At 59.6% G+C, this 16,863-nt stretch overlaps 2 protein-coding genes across 2 annotated transcripts; one reads left to right on the plus strand and one right to left on the minus strand.

Annotated features, from left to right (window-relative positions):
- The first annotated feature begins 8,377 nt into the window (after positions 1-8,377).
- Positions 8,378-10,899, plus strand: IGFALS (insulin like growth factor binding protein acid labile subunit). Its single transcript, XM_058035277.1, has 2 exons — positions 8,378-8,393; positions 9,086-10,899. The coding sequence occupies exons 1-2, from the start codon at positions 8,378-8,380 to the stop codon at positions 10,897-10,899; spliced, it is 1,830 nt and encodes a 609-aa protein (XP_057891260.1).
- Positions 10,900-12,180: 1,281 nt separating this feature from the next.
- Positions 12,181-16,782, minus strand: NUBP2 (NUBP iron-sulfur cluster assembly factor 2, cytosolic). The gene is made up of 7 exons (XM_058035298.1): positions 16,721-16,782; positions 15,045-15,163; positions 14,306-14,504; positions 13,931-14,085; positions 13,704-13,814; positions 13,370-13,439; positions 12,181-12,848 (listed from the first exon to the last, which is right to left on the minus strand). The coding sequence occupies exons 1-7, from the start codon at positions 16,752-16,754 to the stop codon at positions 12,706-12,708; spliced, it is 831 nt and encodes a 276-aa protein (XP_057891281.1). The 5' UTR covers positions 16,755-16,782; the 3' UTR covers positions 12,181-12,705.
- Positions 16,783-16,863: the final 81 nt, after the last annotated feature.

Consider the following 16,863-nt stretch of genomic DNA (forward strand, 5'->3'; position numbering starts at 1 on the left):
CTGGAACTGTCCTGCTGAATGGACCTCGGCAGGGCAGGAGAAAGAATTTTATAGATAAGAAACAATAAACAACCTTGAGACCAAGAACTGAAGAGCCCTGACTCCTTCTTCAATTGCTGGGCTGGGAAAAGAGACTTTCTAACCCATCTGAGGTCACTGTGAGCAGCAGAGATCCCAGAGCTGCTGGAGGGAGAGCCCTGGCACTGCCCAGCAGGATCCTGCAGCCCCAGGGAACAATTCCTGCCCTTTATCCCATCCATCCCAGCCCAGGCACTGCAAGGAGCAGCTCAGGAGCACCCAGGGCAGGCAGGGAGGGGTTCCAGCCCTGCAGGGACCACTCCCAAAGCTGGCTGCAGGGATGGGCTCCATCTCCAGGACTGGGACATTCCAGGGCTTTAGGGGCTGACAGGAGAGAGAGAGAGAGGGACTTTGTACAAAAGTGATAGGACAAGGAGGGGGATCTTAAGGTAATAGAGGAGAAATTGAGAATGAATAAAGAGCAGGGATGGATGGGATATTGGGAATTGGGAATTGTTCCCTGTGAGGGTGGGCAGGCCCTGGCACAGGGTGCCCAGAGCAGCTGTGGCTGCCCCTGGATCCCTGGCAGTGCCCAAGGCCAGGCTGGGCAGGGCTGGGAGCAGCCTGGGACAGTGGGAGGTGTCCCTGCCATGGCAGGGGTGGCACTGGATGGATTTTAAGTTGCATTCCCACCCCAGCCATTCCCTGATTCCATGATTCCAAGGGCTGATTAACCCACTAAACCATCCACCTGCTCCAAGCCCATCCCATAGTATCTGATTTCCTTCCAGGACACTTCCCCTGCATCCCTGCACTCCTTGAACCTCCCGTGCCACCTCAGGCCCCAGCATCTCTGAGCTCTGGGTCAGCAAAGACCTTTCCCAATTCATCCTTCACATCAGAGCTGCTGTGTGGAAAAAGAGGTTTCAAAGCAAAGATTGCACTGAAACCAGCCTGGATCAGCCCAGACAGAGCCAAATCTGGGCTCTGCTGCTCTGGGGGCTGCTGCTGCCTCCAAACTGGGACCTGCCAGGCTGGAATGGGGACAAATCCCACAGCAAAAAGTGTTTGGAGAATCTCCAGGGTCAGAGTGAGGGTAACAAGGAGAGGATAACATGGAAAACCTTGAAAGGGTGAAATCAGATGGGCTGGGAGACCTTCAGGGGGCCCTTCCAACTCAAAACTCTTCCATGGTTCTGAAGTGAATTCCAGCTCTTAATCTCCTCATTTCAGGCTTATTATTGCTGCTATTTCTGGAGAGTGGGTGAGTTTAGGTAAGAATCTGTCTCCCACAGAAAAAAAGCTTTGACAATATAATGTTCAAAAAAGCCCAAAGCTCTGAATAACTCCTCAGGATCTGTCAGAGCTCAGCAGATGGGAGGGAGAGGGGCCATCCATGACAAGCAGGGCTCCTCACCTGTGCCAGGCTGCTGGTGGAGCCCCCAGACCCCCAGTGAAGGTGGGCAGAGGGGCTGAGCACTTGGGGGGCTCAGGGGAAGGAGAAGCCAGCAAACCCTGCAATTCCAGCTTGTTTTTCTGCAGAAGAACTTAACAGACCTGAAGTAATTTCATTAAGGTAATGGAAGTGTTGATGAGAATTCGCAGTCTCTTCACACCCAGCCCGAGCCCGATTCGCACCCTGCCCACGGCTCTGGGCACGGGGGAGCTGAGCAGCAGCAGCAGCAGCTCCGTCCCGGGGGGTCTGAGCCCCACATGGGCACCCCAGGGATGGGCACCCACAGCCCCATGGGCACCCCAGGGATGGGCACCCACAGCCCCAATGGGCACCACAGGGATGGGCACCCACAGCCCCACATGGGCACCCCAGGGATGGGCACCCACAGCCCCAATGGGCACCACAGGGATGGGCACCCACAGCCCCACATGGGCACCCCAGGGATGGGCACCCACAGCCCCATGGGCACCCCAGGGATGGGCACCCACAGCCCCATGGGCACCCCAAGGATGGGCACCCACAGCCCCACATGGGCATCCCCACCCCACAGCCCCAGTGGGCACCCACAGCCCCACAGTCCCACATGGGCACCCCAAGGATGGGCACCCACAGCCCCACATGGGCACCCCAGGGATGGGCATCCCCACCCCACAGCCCCGCATGGGCATCTCAGGGATGGGCATGCCAAGGATGGGCACCCACAGCCTCAGTGGGCACCCCAAGAAGGAGCATCCCCACCCAGAGCCCCAATGGGCACCCCAGGGATGGGCACCCTAAGGATGGGCACCCACAGCCCCACATGGGCACCCCAGGGATGGGCAGCCACAGCCCCATGGGCACCCCAAGGAGGGGCACCCCCACCCCACAGCCCCAATGGGCACCCCAGGGATGGGCATCCCCACCCCACAGCCCCGCACGGGCACCCCAGGGATGGGCACCCTAAGGATGGGCACCCACAGCCCCACATGGGCACCCCAGGGATGGGCACCCACAGCCCCACATGGGCACCCCAGGGATGGGCACCCACAGCCCCAATGGGCACCCCAAGGAGGGGCACCCCCACCCCACAGCCCCAATGGGCACCCCAGGGATGGGCACCCACAGCCCCAATGGACACCCCAAGAAGGGGCACCCCAGGGATGGGCACCCACAGCCCCAATGGACACCCCAAGGAGGGGCACCCCCACCCCACAGCCCCGGGATCTGCCCCGGACCCCCTGATTTGGGGGAGTAACTCCCCCCATCCCATTGCTGCTCCCGGAGCCCACTCCAATTAACGGCAATTAACAAATGCCCACACGGCGTGAATTATGCAATAAATACCCGTGTGCCAGGCGCCCTACCGGCACCAGGAGTGACTGGCACCCCTTTTCCCGGGGACTGGGAATACAAAGCCAATTTTGCGCCGGGCAACAGCACCAAAAGCAGACTGGGGCCGAGAAATGAAGTTTTGGGGTGACGCTGAGTCTCCAGCCCCGCTCCGGACCGAACCATGCCCAAACCCCGGCTCTGTGCTGGGGATTTGAGGTGAGGGCTCCCCTCGCCAGGATCACCCCAAACCCAGCCCCGGCTTTAGGAGATGGAGCCGCTCCCTCACCCCGTGAGCTCCGGGAGGCTTTGGGGTGCCCCTGCTCGTTGTGCCCGCTCCTGCAGCCCTGGCAGGGTCACCCACGGCCCTGTGCCCCCCAGGGACCCCGGGAGGAGCGGGGGAGCAGCTCCGGCACAGCCGCACGGGCTCAGCGCAGCGAGGGCTCCATCTGGCTTCCAGCGGCTGCAAAGGAACCCGAGCCCGGATCCGCCGGAGTCCACCGGGATGCTCGGGGTGCCCTCTGTGCCCCAGGGATGCCAGGGGAGCCCTCTGTGCCCCAGGGATGCCAGGTGTGAAAAATGTGTATTTTATGATTGGTTTTTCGCAAATATTAAAATATATAATATAATATAATATAATATAATATAATATAATATAATATAATATAATATAATATAATATAATATAATATAATATAAATAACCTACTATATACCATATACTATTATATTATATACTATTATATACTATTATATACTATTATATACTATTATATTATATTATATTATATTATATTATATTATATTATATTATATACTATATTATAAATTATATATTATATTGTATATATTATATATTATATTGTATATATTATATTGTATATCTTATATTGTATATATTATATATTATATTGTATATATTATATAGTAAAATATACAATTAGAATATTATATGTGTTGTGTTAGAAAGTAATGCTGTATTAATTCTCTTAAGGACTCTGCTAAATGTAGCCCTAGGTTATAAAAATTGTTAAAATAGAAACTGTGCTATGTAGAATACTCTTTTTAAAGAAAGGACTTGCAGGGAAATAGCAGCCACAGGACACCCGAATCTTTCAGAGAAAAATAATTTATGGCTCTCTTATCAGAAGAAATGAACTTCTTCCTGCCTCGAAGGCGCTGTCAGGATTCAGAGGAAGAAGTTGAGGGTGACCAGACAGAATCCTGTGTTTGAATGGAATTTATGCATCATGTATGAGGTGTATGACTATGCAACAGGCTGTTGTTTATAAGGGTTAATCCTTTGTTAACGTGAGTCCTCTTTGGGCTCATGATGCCCAGAAAAAAGTACCCAGACGCTGTCTCTATTGTGTCATATTGTCCTAATTCAAATTGTCCAAATTATTATTACTCTAATTCTATTACTGTTTTTATAACCATTTTATTACTATTAAACTTTTAAAATTTTAAAGAAAACAAGTGATTGGCGTTTTTCACACCAGGGGAGCCCGAGCCTCACTGCCCCAGGGATGGGGAATTCCTGGGCTCCCACTGATCCCCCCCAGTGAATTTCCTCTTTATTTCCAACCTAAACCCACCCTGTTCCAGTTTAAAATCGCCACCGTGTCTCCTGGCTTGAGGAAAAGCTTTTCTCTGATTTTTCCAAGCCCTGAGATGCCACAAGGAATTCTCCAGGCTGGACAGCCCCAGCTCCCCCAGCCTGGGTGAGGGAGAGGAGGAGGGAGCTGCAGAACCTCTCTGAGCTTCCCTAGAAGGAACAGCAAAGGTTCTTCCAGCCCCCAGAAGGACAGCAAAGGTTCTTCCAGCCCCAAAGTATCTCCAGGGTCCCCTCTGGGTCTGCTGTGGCCCAGCCAGGCCTGCCCTGTGCCAGGATCCCATCCTGGGGGTTTCTGTGCTCTGGAGGGCTCAGGGGGAACCCTCTCCCTGCCCTGCCCCATGCTGGGTTTGTGGGTGCTGTGGGAAAAGGATTTGGAGAGAGATTTTAGGGTTGGATAGAAGGTTTGCATGGGATGTGTTTCTATGTAAACTTTGAGATAAGAAATGCCTGGGTCAGAGAAGGGATGGCAGTCCCACAGGCTGCCAGCACCCACTGCCACCCCACGTCCTGTTTGTCACCCCCTGGCACCTCCTGGCGCTTCCCTGCAGGGCTGGGAGGAGACTTGGGATGGGGCAGGGCTGGGATCTGGGGCAGGAGGAAAGCTCTGCTCCCTCTGCCCCCCTCCCACTGTCCCTCAGCTCTGGTCCCCCTGTCACCCTCCCACCCCATCCCTCTCCCTGGCACCCCAAGGACCAGGCTGCTCCCTCCGTGCCCGGCTCTGGAGAGCTGGGCTGGCACATGGAGAGCACCTCTCCCCTCTCCCCCGTCCCTGGCACTGCCCTCAGGGTGGGCTGGGCACGGTAGTGCCTCCCTTCCCTCTGCCCTCCCCACCCAGTTCCAGCTGCTGCTCTCCTGCTCTTCCCTGCACCCCAAATCCCCTCCCAGGGCCCCCCTTTCCCCACACCTCAGTGTTTGGGAATTTAGCATCTTTGCCCCCAGCAATGGCCCTGACCTCCCTGAGTCACCTCTCCCAGTCCAACCAGTCCGGCCAGGCAGGTGCTGGTGGCACCACGTGTGCCAGCAGGGCAGAGCTGCCATCCCTGGGGCTGCCAGGACATGGGCACCTTTCCCAGCTCCCACACGAGGCTCTGCAGCCCTGGCAGGGCAGCTGGGGGCACTCAGAGATGCCCATGGGGACCTTTAGAGCAGCTGCCACCACTCCCCAGTGCCCACCTGCAGGACCAGGGTGGCCAGAAATGTGGGTGAGCATCGGGCACAGTGCCACTCGTGGGGCTGGGTCCTGCTGGTGTCCCTGTCACCCCTCCCCTCTCTCTGGGACACGTTTTTGGTCCTGAACGAGGAGCACTGGTTACCCTGGCAACACGAGATGCTCTCCTCCAGACAGGGACAATATTTGGCAAGATTTGCTAAAAATACTCCCTAAGTCAGCTGTGACAGTGCCACCACACGTGTCACCTCCCTGCTCTCCAGGGCTGCCCCTGCAGAGTGTCCCTGGTCACCCACCCTGCCTGGTGGGGCCCTCCTGGGTCCCAGAGCAGATGTGGCCCAGCACTGTCCCCTCCCCAGCCCGGGGACACAGCAGGGACAGCAGGGACAGCTGGTGGCATGTCCCACCCAAAGGGCCTGGGGACCTTCCTGGGGAGGGACTGCAGGGGCTGCTGGGGAAGGTAAATGATTCCTTAGAGTTTAAATAGCTTTAAAAACTACTTTTTAAGGATTTTGCTGCTTTCCCTAATACCATTACAGCCTTCTCCAAGGCAACCAGGGGAGGGGCTCAGACTTTGCTCCCGGCTGGGAGTTCATTGCTGGAGGGATCACACAGGGGTCCCCACGGCCAGGGACACGCTGGGAGGGGACAGGAGCCACAGCCAGGTCCCCAGGGTGTCCAGGGCACATGGGGGGCCCGGGGTGCAGCTGCAGGGTCCCAGCAGCTCCTGCACCCCCAAACCCCCCAGGCTGCCAGGGGGGTTTGGGGGTGCAGACAGGCCTGGAGGAGCTGCCTCAAGGAGTTTGTCACAGACAATTTCTATGGAAAATCCTTTCCTTAGGATTTTTCCTCCTGAGAAGCTGGGAGGCCTCAGGAACAAAATGTGAACATTGATTATCTGCTGCTGTGGAATGCAACAGGTGCATCTGTGATTGGTCTCATGTGGTTGTTTCTGATTAATGGCCAATCACAGTCAGCTGGCTCAGACGCTGTCTGAGACACAAACCTTTGTTATCATCCTTTCTGATTCTATTCTTAGCCAGCCTTCTGATGAAACCTTTTCTTCTATTCTTTTAGTATCATTTTAATGTAATGTATATCATAAAATAATAAATCAGCCTTCTGAAACATGGAGTCAGATCAACATCTCTTCTCCAATCTAAAAACCCCTGTGAACGCTGTCACAAGGAGCTCTAGAGGTGGAGATGGGTCCAGCTCCTCCGTGCAGCACTTTGGGGAGGGATTTCCTTATTTACCCTCCCTATTTTCCCTTTGCATCTCATTTGATATTTCCCTGGGAAGGGCTGCTGCAGGCAGGGATGAACCTGCTCCCAGCTGCAGGCAGGGCTTGTTTAAACTTCCCAACGAGGTTTTGTGGGTTTTGGCTGGCTGACCTGTGCTGGTTCAGCTCTTTTTAGCTTCCAGATTGATTACACCTTGTGTCAATATGTGCTCAGTGCCTATTAGTGGGTGCATGTATCCCTATGCCTCATTTCTCCCTCCTGATCTATAAATTCCCAGAAGACAGGATTAAAATAGAGGGGGAGGAGGATTCCACTCGAGGCCAAAAGGGAAGAGGGGAAGCAGAGCCTGTGGGAAAGTTGGGTGGCAAGGCTGGAGCCTGGATGTGTCTCTCCAACCCCTTTCCATGGGCACGGCAGTGCCTGGTGAGGGGCTGGGGAATGCCAGGCTCCCAGGGGAAGGGGCAAGGTGGGGTGCCCATGGGGAGGGAATGGTGGGGAGAGAATCCCTGCTCCTCCCAAAGCAGCCTGGGGGAGCCAGAGCAGAGAAAAGCAACTGCAGGGCAGAGATTGCTGGTGCTGGATGTCAGCGGGGCCAGCCTGGTGCATCTCCAGGGAGAAGGGACAGGGGAAGGGTCAGGCATGGCTTTTCTATCTGGCCACAGGGCTCCTCTTGCTGGGGTTTTTCGTTTCTATTTCTTTCCTGGAAACTGGTAAAAGATTCCACAGAGCCGTGTTGGAGCCTGGTGGGGAAATAAGGTGGGACACAGGATGAGGTCAGTGCCTCCCCGGGGTGTTTTGATGAGCTGCCAGGGCAGAGTGTGATCTGCCAGCCCTGGAGCATCACCCGCCCTCATCTCCCTGCCTGGGGGCTGCCAGGGGACCCCCAGAGCCACCACCCCACAGGGGGACCCTGCCTTGGCTCTCAGTTTCCCCTTGGGCACAGGGGCACTGGGCAGAGCAGGGTGGAGAGCTGCCAGCAGCATCCCCAGCCACGAGGGAAAATGGGAAAATGCCCAGGAGCGGCTGATGGTTTTAGTGCCACACAGGGAAGAGTTTTTCCCCCTTTCCCATCACCATAAACCCTCAGGAGTTTCAGCCCATCCTGCACTAAGGCTGACCCCCAAACTTCAATCCCCGTGTCCTGTGGATGCTCCGAGCCCCAGCGTGTGGTTTTTGTGTCCTGATGGGAAGCGAGGAGCCACTGCCAGGGCTCATCCCAGGGCAGGGAGGGGTCAGCGCTGCTGCTCAGGAGCTCGGGGCACGGTGCTGGGGCACCCTCTGAGGTTGCCCCATTCCTCCCTCCATGCTCAAAGCCCACACAAACCCCATCTGTGGCAGGCGCCCATCAGGTTCCCGGACACCTCGCTGCGTGCCCTTGTCCCCGGCTGCCCCCAGGCAGTCCCAGAGCCCGTGGCGGTGCCCGGGGCTCCAGCAGCAGTGGGGTTAAGCCCGGCCGGGCGGGAGCCTGGACAGGCGTCAAGGTGGTTGCTCCATCCATCCCTGCGCAGTCCGAGGGGCCGGAGAGCGGAGCGGGAGCGGGAGCCCTGCCCTGCCCTGCCCGCCGCCATGAGCGCAGGCAAAGGTGAGGCTGGAGCTGCCCCTCGGCCTGGGGGAGCGCAGGGAGCGGGGGGGACACGCTGGGGCTCTGCCCGGGCTCCGGGCACCCTTGGCTCTGCTCCTCCTCCGCTGCTAATCAGACATTTTGGGGGGCCGGAGCTGCCTGGGGGTGCTGCAGGGGCTGCGGGGCAGAGCCCAAACGTCGATGGGAGCGCGGGGATGGGCAAGGGACCGCGGTACCGGGACCCTTCGGTACCCAGCGAGTCCAGGGGCACCGGGGAGGGACAGGGAGAGGGGTCCGGGGGCCTTTCCCATGAAAGGGAGGAGCTGCCGCTGCAATATGGGGATGAATTCGGGGGGTCCCTGCACCCGAGGGGTCACAGCAGCACTGGGGGCTGATCTTAGACCGTTTCCCAGGGGATCCAGCTCTGGAAACGCCCGCAGCTGCAGGGCCGGGAGTGACCCCTTTATCCACCCCAGCCCCGGCGGTGCGGGCACCCACCAAGGGGTCGCACGGGGGGTCCCAAGGGAGTCCCAGGGTGTCTAAAGGGGGTCCCAGGGATGTCCCAAGGGGTGCCAAGGGGGTCTCAAGAGGGGTCCCAAGGAGGTTCCAAGGGTGTCCCAAGGGGTCCCCAGGGTGTCTCAAGGGGGGTCCCAAAGTGTCCCCCAGAGCAGCCGCAGCCCTGCCCTGACGCTGTCCCCTCTCTCGGTCCCCAGCAGGCATCCCCCTCCTGCTCCCCCTGGCCCTGCTCCTGGCCGCGGCCTCGCAGCCCCCCGGCGGGGACCCCCCGAAGGACGGCGGGGACGGGGAGGCCCCGCGGTGCCCCAGCCCCTGCGCCTGCAGCCTGGACGATTACAGCGAGGAGCTGAACGTGTTCTGCAGCGGCCGCAACCTCAGCCGCCTGCCCGAGGACGTGCCCCACAACGCCAAAGCGCTGTGGCTGGACGGCAACAACTTCACGGTGCTGCCGGCCGCAGCCTTCAGGAATCTGTCAGCCCTGGATTTCCTGGACCTGCAGAGCAGCCAGCTGGGCTCCGTGGAGCAGCACGCCTTCCACGGGCTGCGCAGCCTCTACCACCTGCACCTGGAGCGCAACCGCCTCAGGCACCTGGCCCCACACACCTTCCTGCACACGCAGAACCTCGTGTCCCTCAGCCTCAACAACAACCACTTCAGCAAGGTGGAGGAAGGGCTCTTTGCTGGGCTCTCCAACCTCTGGTACCTCAACCTGGGCTGGAACTCGCTGGTGGTGCTGCCTGACAAGGTGTTCCACGACCTGCCCAACCTGAGGGAGCTGATCCTGGCTGGCAACAAGCTGCCCTACCTCCAGCACCAGCTCTTCTGCAGCCTCACCGAGCTGAAGGAGCTGGACCTGAGCGGGAACGCGCTCAAGGGCATCAAGATCAACATCTTTGTCAAGCTGCAGAAGCTGCAGAAGCTGTACCTGAACCACAACCAGATCAACGCCATCGCCCCCCGCGCCTTCATGGGCATGAAGTCGCTGCGGTGGCTGGACCTGTCCCACAACCGCCTGGTGCAGCTCTACGAGGACACCTTCCTGGGGCTGCTGAGCCTGCACGTGCTGCGCCTCTCCACCAACTCCATCGCCGGCCTGAGGCCCAGGACCTTCAAGGACCTGCAGTTCCTGGAGGAGCTGCAGCTGGGCCACAACCGGATCCGGGGCCTGGCCGAAAGGAGCTTCGAGGGGCTGGGCCAGCTGGAGGTGCTGAGCCTCAACAACAACCAGCTGCAGGACATCAGGGCCGGGGCTTTCCTGGGGCTGCACAACGTGGCTGTGATGCACTTGTCGGCCAACTGCATCAAGGTGCTGCCCGACTTTGTCTTCAAGGGGGTCACCAAGCTGCACAGCCTCCACCTGGAGCACAGCTGCGTGGGCAGGATCCGGGCCAACACCTTCTCGGGGCTCTCCAGCCTGCGGCGCCTCTTCCTGCAGCACAACAGCATCTCCCTGATCGAGGACCAGAGCTTCAGCGACCTGCACGAGCTCCTGGAGCTCGACCTGAAGCACAACAGGCTGAGCCACCTCTCGCCCCGGCTCTTCACAGGGCTGAGCAACCTGGAGTACCTTTTCCTCTCCTCCAACCAGCTCCTGGACATCTCCCAGGACACCTTCAGCCCTCTCCAGAGACTCTTCTGGCTCGACCTCTCCCACAACCAGCTGGAGACGCTGGACAACAGCGTCATCTCCCCCCTGGCCAACCTGCGGTACCTCAGCCTGAGGAACAACTCCCTGGAGACCTTCTCGGTGTCGTTCCTGTGCCCTCCCTTCTCCCTGGAGCAGCTGTGGCTGGGGGGCAACAACTGGCACTGCAACTGCTCGCTGAAGGGGCTGCGGGACTTCTCGCTGCAGCACCCGGCCGTGGTGCCGCGCTTCGTGCAGTCGGTGGCCGAGGGCGACGACAGCCACGTCCCCATCTACACCTACAACAACCTCACCTGCCTGCAGCCGCCGGGCCTGGCGGGGCTGGACCTGCGGGACACTGCCCAGGAGAGCTTTGCTCACTGCTGAGCTGGGCTGGCCCTCCCAGGGACCTCACCCCGGCCCTGTGCCACGCCAGCCACGGCACACGTTTGCCAGCATCTCCGGCAGCTGCCGATGCTGGATGGGCACCCGCCCCTCCTGGGCTTCAAACTGAGTATTTCAGTCCTTTCGTATTTAAATAGCAGCCCCCAGGGCAGAGCATGGTTGCTCCCAGCTCCCGGCAGGAGAATCTCTGGATGGGGGAATGCTGCACCCCCAGCGCTGCAACCACAGCAAGGGGCAGCCCTGCCCAGGCCAGGACTTTTATGAGACAAAACAAAGCGTTTTCCTGCCATGGAGCAGGGAAAAAAAGCCCCCCCGAGCTTAGGGAAGGGGCAGAGGACTTGCTGCAATGATTCCTTGCAGCAGCAGGTGTAGGCAGGCCACAGAAAGCCACTCGTTGCTCGCCTGATAAATGGCAGCAGACAAATAAACCTTTGGAGCTATTGCAACCCACCTTGTAAGTTATGTTTTTTCCAAAGCTCGTGCTGCCCATGGCCAGGATTTCTCCCCAGAGCCCCTCAGGTGAGGGATTCAGGCTCCTAGGGGGCTCCCAGCATGTCCTGCAAGCCTTGGGGGGGTGTTTGTTCCCAGGGAGGGAGCAAGAAATGCCCAGCTTCCCCACAGAAGCCAACAGCCCTGACAGATTGCAGCTACTGCCCAGCTCTCCAAATCCCAGATAAGTGTCCAAAGGTCAGACCAAATTTTCCTGGAAAATTGCATGAGGGGAAAGCTGCTGGAGTGTGGGTCCTTGTGCAGTGGGAGCAGGGCTGGGTGCTGCTCCTGCTCCTGCCTGCTGGAATCTCCTCAGTGGAAATCCAGGATTTCCCAAAACCTCAGTGAGGGGGAGTCCCAAAGGCAGAGAGGGAGGCAGGCAGGAGGGGCTCAGAGCCCAGGAGGGAGGGAGGTGAGATGCAAGGCCACCACCTTCACTGCTTCTCCTCAAGCCTGCAAGAGGAGGGCAGCTCCCATGGGAAGAGGTGCAGGGAACAGGACACTGGGAAGTGACAGGAGCAGGAACCAGCTGGGGACACAGAGGAGCCCCAGGCTGGAGAAAAGCTCCATGAAGGGCTGCCAGGGCTGGCTCACAGCAAGACAGATCCTGATGCTGTTCTAGGGGAGATTTAGCTGAATTCCAGCAAGGAAACCAGGGAACAGCAGGAAGCACCTTGATGGATGTGAAAGGCCAAGACTCAGAGATACAGCAAGGCCCGAAGCCGTGGAAAAACAGAACTTTGCAGACCTGCATTTTAAGAAAAGATTTTACTGCCTGGAACCTTGAAAAATATTCCTGAGTCACAGAAGCCCAGCAGGCCCGAGGGCTCCTTCCCATTCCCAGCATGATGGGATGCAGCTCCCAGCCAGCTCCTGGAGGGGTTTGCTCAGCCCAGCCAGGCTGTGCTGTGCCCTCGTGGCCCATCAGGGACCAGGGAGCCGAGAATTCCGAGCTCAGGGCCTGGCCTGGCTCCACAGGGAGCACCCAGCACAAGCCAGGCTGAGGCCAGCCCTGTGTGATCCATCAGGCAGGGGCAGCAGGAGAAGGCAGCAGCACATGGAGCCCTGATCCAGGTGGTCAGAGCCATGTGGGAATGCTCAGGGAAGAACAGCACTGGACTGCAGCTCCAGAGTGTCTCTGAGTCTGAGGGGATGTGGCTTCTTCCCTCTGGGACTGCCAGCAGCAGCAGGAATCTGTGCTCCCCCCTCACACCCCAGTTTGAGTTGAACAGTTCCTGTCCAACCCCCTTCCTGCTGCTGGGGCTGCCAGTGTGGCACCAGTCCAGCTCCACGGCGTCCTCAGGAGCTCCTCTGCGATGTATCCAAGATCTGCTGGGCAATGTGAGTCAGGGCAGGGAAGGCAGAGCTCTTGGGAAACTCTTGGATGAAGTCTCTGCCTTCTTCCAAGCTCTGGCTGAGCTGGGGGTCCAGGGGGACACAGCCTGTGGGGCAGGGAGGGAGAGTGAGAGCTGGCTCCCTGCAGGTCTGCAGGCAGGGATAAACACACACTGCCCACTCAGCTCCAGGGAAAATGGTGGGGAAGAGCCACCACTGCCCTCCCTGGGCTCTCCAGGAGATCATTCTCACCTCTGGCTCCAAGAGCCCACCCCACCCTGGTGCTTCATCAGAGGGGCTCTCCCACCTGCTCCCAGCCCTGCCCAGGGAGAGGGCTCAGCCCTCAGCCCCCAGCAGGAAGGCTTCAGACATTCCAACACAGCTCTCATGGAGCTCCAGGCCTGTTTACACTGTCACCACAATGTCAGCAGTCAGAGCAGGCTGCTGGCACCACCACCTCTGCCCCAGCAGGGCCAGGGACCCACTGTGAGGAGTTTGGATGGCAGAGAAGCAAAGCACAAACCTCAGCTCAGCCCCCAGCCCAGCCCAGCTGCCCCTGGGATGCTCCTTCTCTGTGCTCAGCCCTCCCAGAGCACCCTGAGCAGAGCTGTGCTGCAGAAACACTCACCCAGGAAGGGCACCCCAGCGTGCTTGGCCAGCTCCTCGCCTCCCCCTTTGGAGAAGATGTTTGTGCATTCCTGAGGGAGGAAGAGGAGTGAGTCAGGAAGGCCAGAGCCCTGTGGGACAGGGCAGGAGCTGCCAGCCCTGAGCAGGGCCAGCTCCCCTCCACCCTGCAGCCCCAGGCACTCCCTGTGCCCTGCCCTGCCCTCTCCTCAGCACAGCAGAGCCCAGAGCTGGCTCACAGCATCGCCCTGGTGCCATTTCCCAATTCCCCAGCCCAGCAGCCCAAGGAAGGGCCCAGAGCAGCCCCAAGGCTGCACAGGAAGGTCAGCAGAGCTCACAGAGCAGTGGGGGCACACGAAGCCACTCATGTTCTCCACGATGCCGAGGATGTGCAGCCCTGCCTTCCTGCAGAACGTCAGCTCCCGCCTCACGTCCCCCACGGACACAGCCTGGGGGAACAGCAGCACCTGGGGATCCCTCTGTGCCTCCAGAGCATCCACAGCCAGCCCTGTGCACACCTGGGGTGCATTCCCCCCCTGCCAGGAATTCCAGCCCCATATCCCACCTGAGGGGTTGTGACCAGGACTGCCCCCAGCAGCTGGTGGGGCCTCAGGGCCTCCACGGTGGAGATGTGCTCGTCAGATGTGCCTGGTGGTGTGTCCACAATGAGGAAATCCAGATCCCCCCAGGCCACATCGGTGACAAACTGCTTGATCAAAGCTGTGGAAATAAAAGGGACAGATAACAAAAAAAACCCAAACCACAACTGGGTTCAGCAGGTGGCTTGGCAGTCATGGGACAGGAGAGGGGACAAGGATGTCTGTCAGCATGCTGCACTGTCCCATCTGAGTGACTTTAACCTGTTCCTTGGTTCCCCCAAGGAACACCCTCTGCAGGAGGGCTCACAGGGGGTTCCCCCAGCAGCAATTCCTGGTGTTACCGTTTTTCTTGGGTCCCCTCCAGACCACGGCGTCGTCGGGGCGCTCCAGCAGGAACCCGATGGACATGAGGGCGATGGCCCTGTCCTGGCCCACGAACACGGGCACCCAGCCACTGTCACACTGGTGCACAGCGCTGTCCTGCACCCTCAGCATGCGTGGGATGCTGGGGCCACACAGGTCCACGTCCAGGATGCCCACCTGGGGACAGGCACAGCCCCTCAGACAGGCTCAGAGCCCCTGGGCACCCCCCTTCCACCACAGCCACGTTTGGAACACACAAATGTTTTAAATTTCATCTCCCTCCTGACCTCCTGCTCCCCAAGGAGCATCCCCTGGGTGTTTCCAAGTGATTTATGCCAGAACCCAAGTGGCACAGGCTGCACAGAGCCTTTGAAAAGGTCCTCAGGGAATGCAGTCTGTCTCCTGCCCACACATTTCCTTTTGATCCCCATTTAAAGAGTCCTTGAGCTCACCCACTTCACTCCACAGAGGGAGCGAGGGTGACACCACAAAGCAGCCAAGTCATGTCCCAGTGCCAATTTCAACACTAAATATTGGGTGATTTAATAAAATAGACAAAAGAGAAATGAACTGCAGTACCTGAACTGGATCACACCATCACAGAGAATCCACACGCTGCCCACCAAGGACACCCACACGGAAAGGGTGGGCATAACCCAGCCCAGCTGAGGGCAGGAAGGGCCAAGGCAGAGCTCAGCACCCCAAGGGCTCACTCACCCTCTTGCCAGCGTGCCGCAGAGCCAGGGCCAGCTCGGTGGACAGGGTGCTCTTCCCAACGCCGCCCTTCCCCGACAGCACCAGCACGATGTGCCGCACCCCGGCCAGGTTGGCTCTGTCTGCAGGGGGACACAGAGCCACGGCATGTCCTCAGGGGCAGGGACCCACAGAGCCACGGCATGTCCTCAGGGGCAGGGACCCCACAGAGCCACGGCATGTCCTCAGGGGGAGGGACCCACAGAGCCATGGAATGTCCTCAGAGGGAGGGACCCCACAGAGCCACGGCATGTCCTCAGGGGCAGGGACCCACAGAGCCACGGCATGTCCTCAGGGACAGGACCCCACAGAGCCATGGCATGTCCTCAGGGGGAGGGACCCCACAGAGCCATGGAATGTCCTCAGAGGGGAGCAACCCCACAGAGCCATGGAATGTCCTCAGGGGCAGGGACCCCACAGAGCCATGGAATGTCCTCAGGGGCAGGGACCCACAGAGCCACGGCATGTCCTCAGAGGGAGGGACCCACAGAGCCATGGAATGTCCTCAGAGGGAGGGACCCCAGGGATCATCCAGCCCAGCCCCTGGCCCTGCACAGACACCCCAACAATCCCACCCTGAGATCATTGTCCAAGCACTCCTGGAGCTCTGGCAGCCTCGGGGCCGTGCCCATTCCCTGGGGAGCCTGGGCAGTGCCAGCACCCTCTGGGGGAAGAACTTTCCTGATGCCCACGCTGACCCTTCAGCCATTCCCTGTCCCAGAGATCGGAGCTGCCCCTCAGGAGGAGCTGCAGCCCCGCTGAGCTCTGCCCTCAGTGTAAGGCAGTGGGAAAGAAGAGGTGGACATGCCACAGGCTTTTTGTCATCAGAACAGGGACAAAGGGAACAATGGCAATAAACACCGTGTGTGGGGAGCAAAGGCTGGTCCGGATGACCTAAGTGGAAATTGGGCAGCAGTGCAATAAACACGGGGCTCGTGAGGCTGAGCCGGGCCATGGCCCGGGGCTGACGGTGAGCTCAGGGTGAGCTCAGGCCCTTGGCGTTTCCTCCCTCCGTGCCACACCAGTCGCTTCCTGCCGGCCCCTGCTCCTCTCCAGCCCTCCTCGCATTCCCCGCTGTGCTCTCAGCGCTCCCGGCTCTGCTTCGGCCTCAGCTCCCCGCAGCAGGAGCGCTCGGGATCGGAGTCCCCGGTGCGGGGCAGCTCCAGCCACAGCCGGCGAAGGCCCCGACACGGCCGGGCCCGGACTGAACGCGCCGGGGCTGGGCTGGCCCGGCAGCAGCGGCAGCGGCGGCATGGAGCCCGCACGGACCATGGCAGAGCTCATCAGCACCTCCGCCGACGGTAAAGCCACGGGCCCCGCACCGGGGAGGGGGAGAATGGGCCCGGGGAGGGCAGCCGGGGCCCCGCAGCGAGGAGCGCCCGGGACACCGCGCCAGGCCCGCTTACACGGCGCTGTCTGCCGCGGGAGCCGGGCCCAGCCCAGCGCTCCCCTCACCAGAGTCGGGCCGAACACCGCGACACCGGCTCGGCCCGAGCACTTCGGAACTTCGCGGAGCCGGGTCCTGACCCCCGCTAGGCCGGGTCATTCCAGCTGGGACGCCCCCCGAGAGGCGGGTAGGGCCCCCCAGGCCGAGCCCCCGGATCCCGGTTCCCCCCGGCCGCGGCCACCCCGCCGCTCACCCCCGGCCGTCTCCTCCATGTTGCCTCCCCGCATCACCCGCTTCCGTCTTCCTCCGGCACACGGCCCGCCCTTTCTGACTGACAGGTATTGTGCCAAATCGCAAGGGGCACTTTCACCGGACAACCCGCCCTCCAGAGTTTTA

Source organism: Melospiza georgiana, chromosome 16 (assembly GCF_028018845.1).
Source record: "Melospiza georgiana isolate bMelGeo1 chromosome 16, bMelGeo1.pri, whole genome shotgun sequence".
In the NCBI taxonomy this organism is placed as follows: Eukaryota; Metazoa; Chordata; class Aves; order Passeriformes; family Passerellidae; genus Melospiza; species Melospiza georgiana.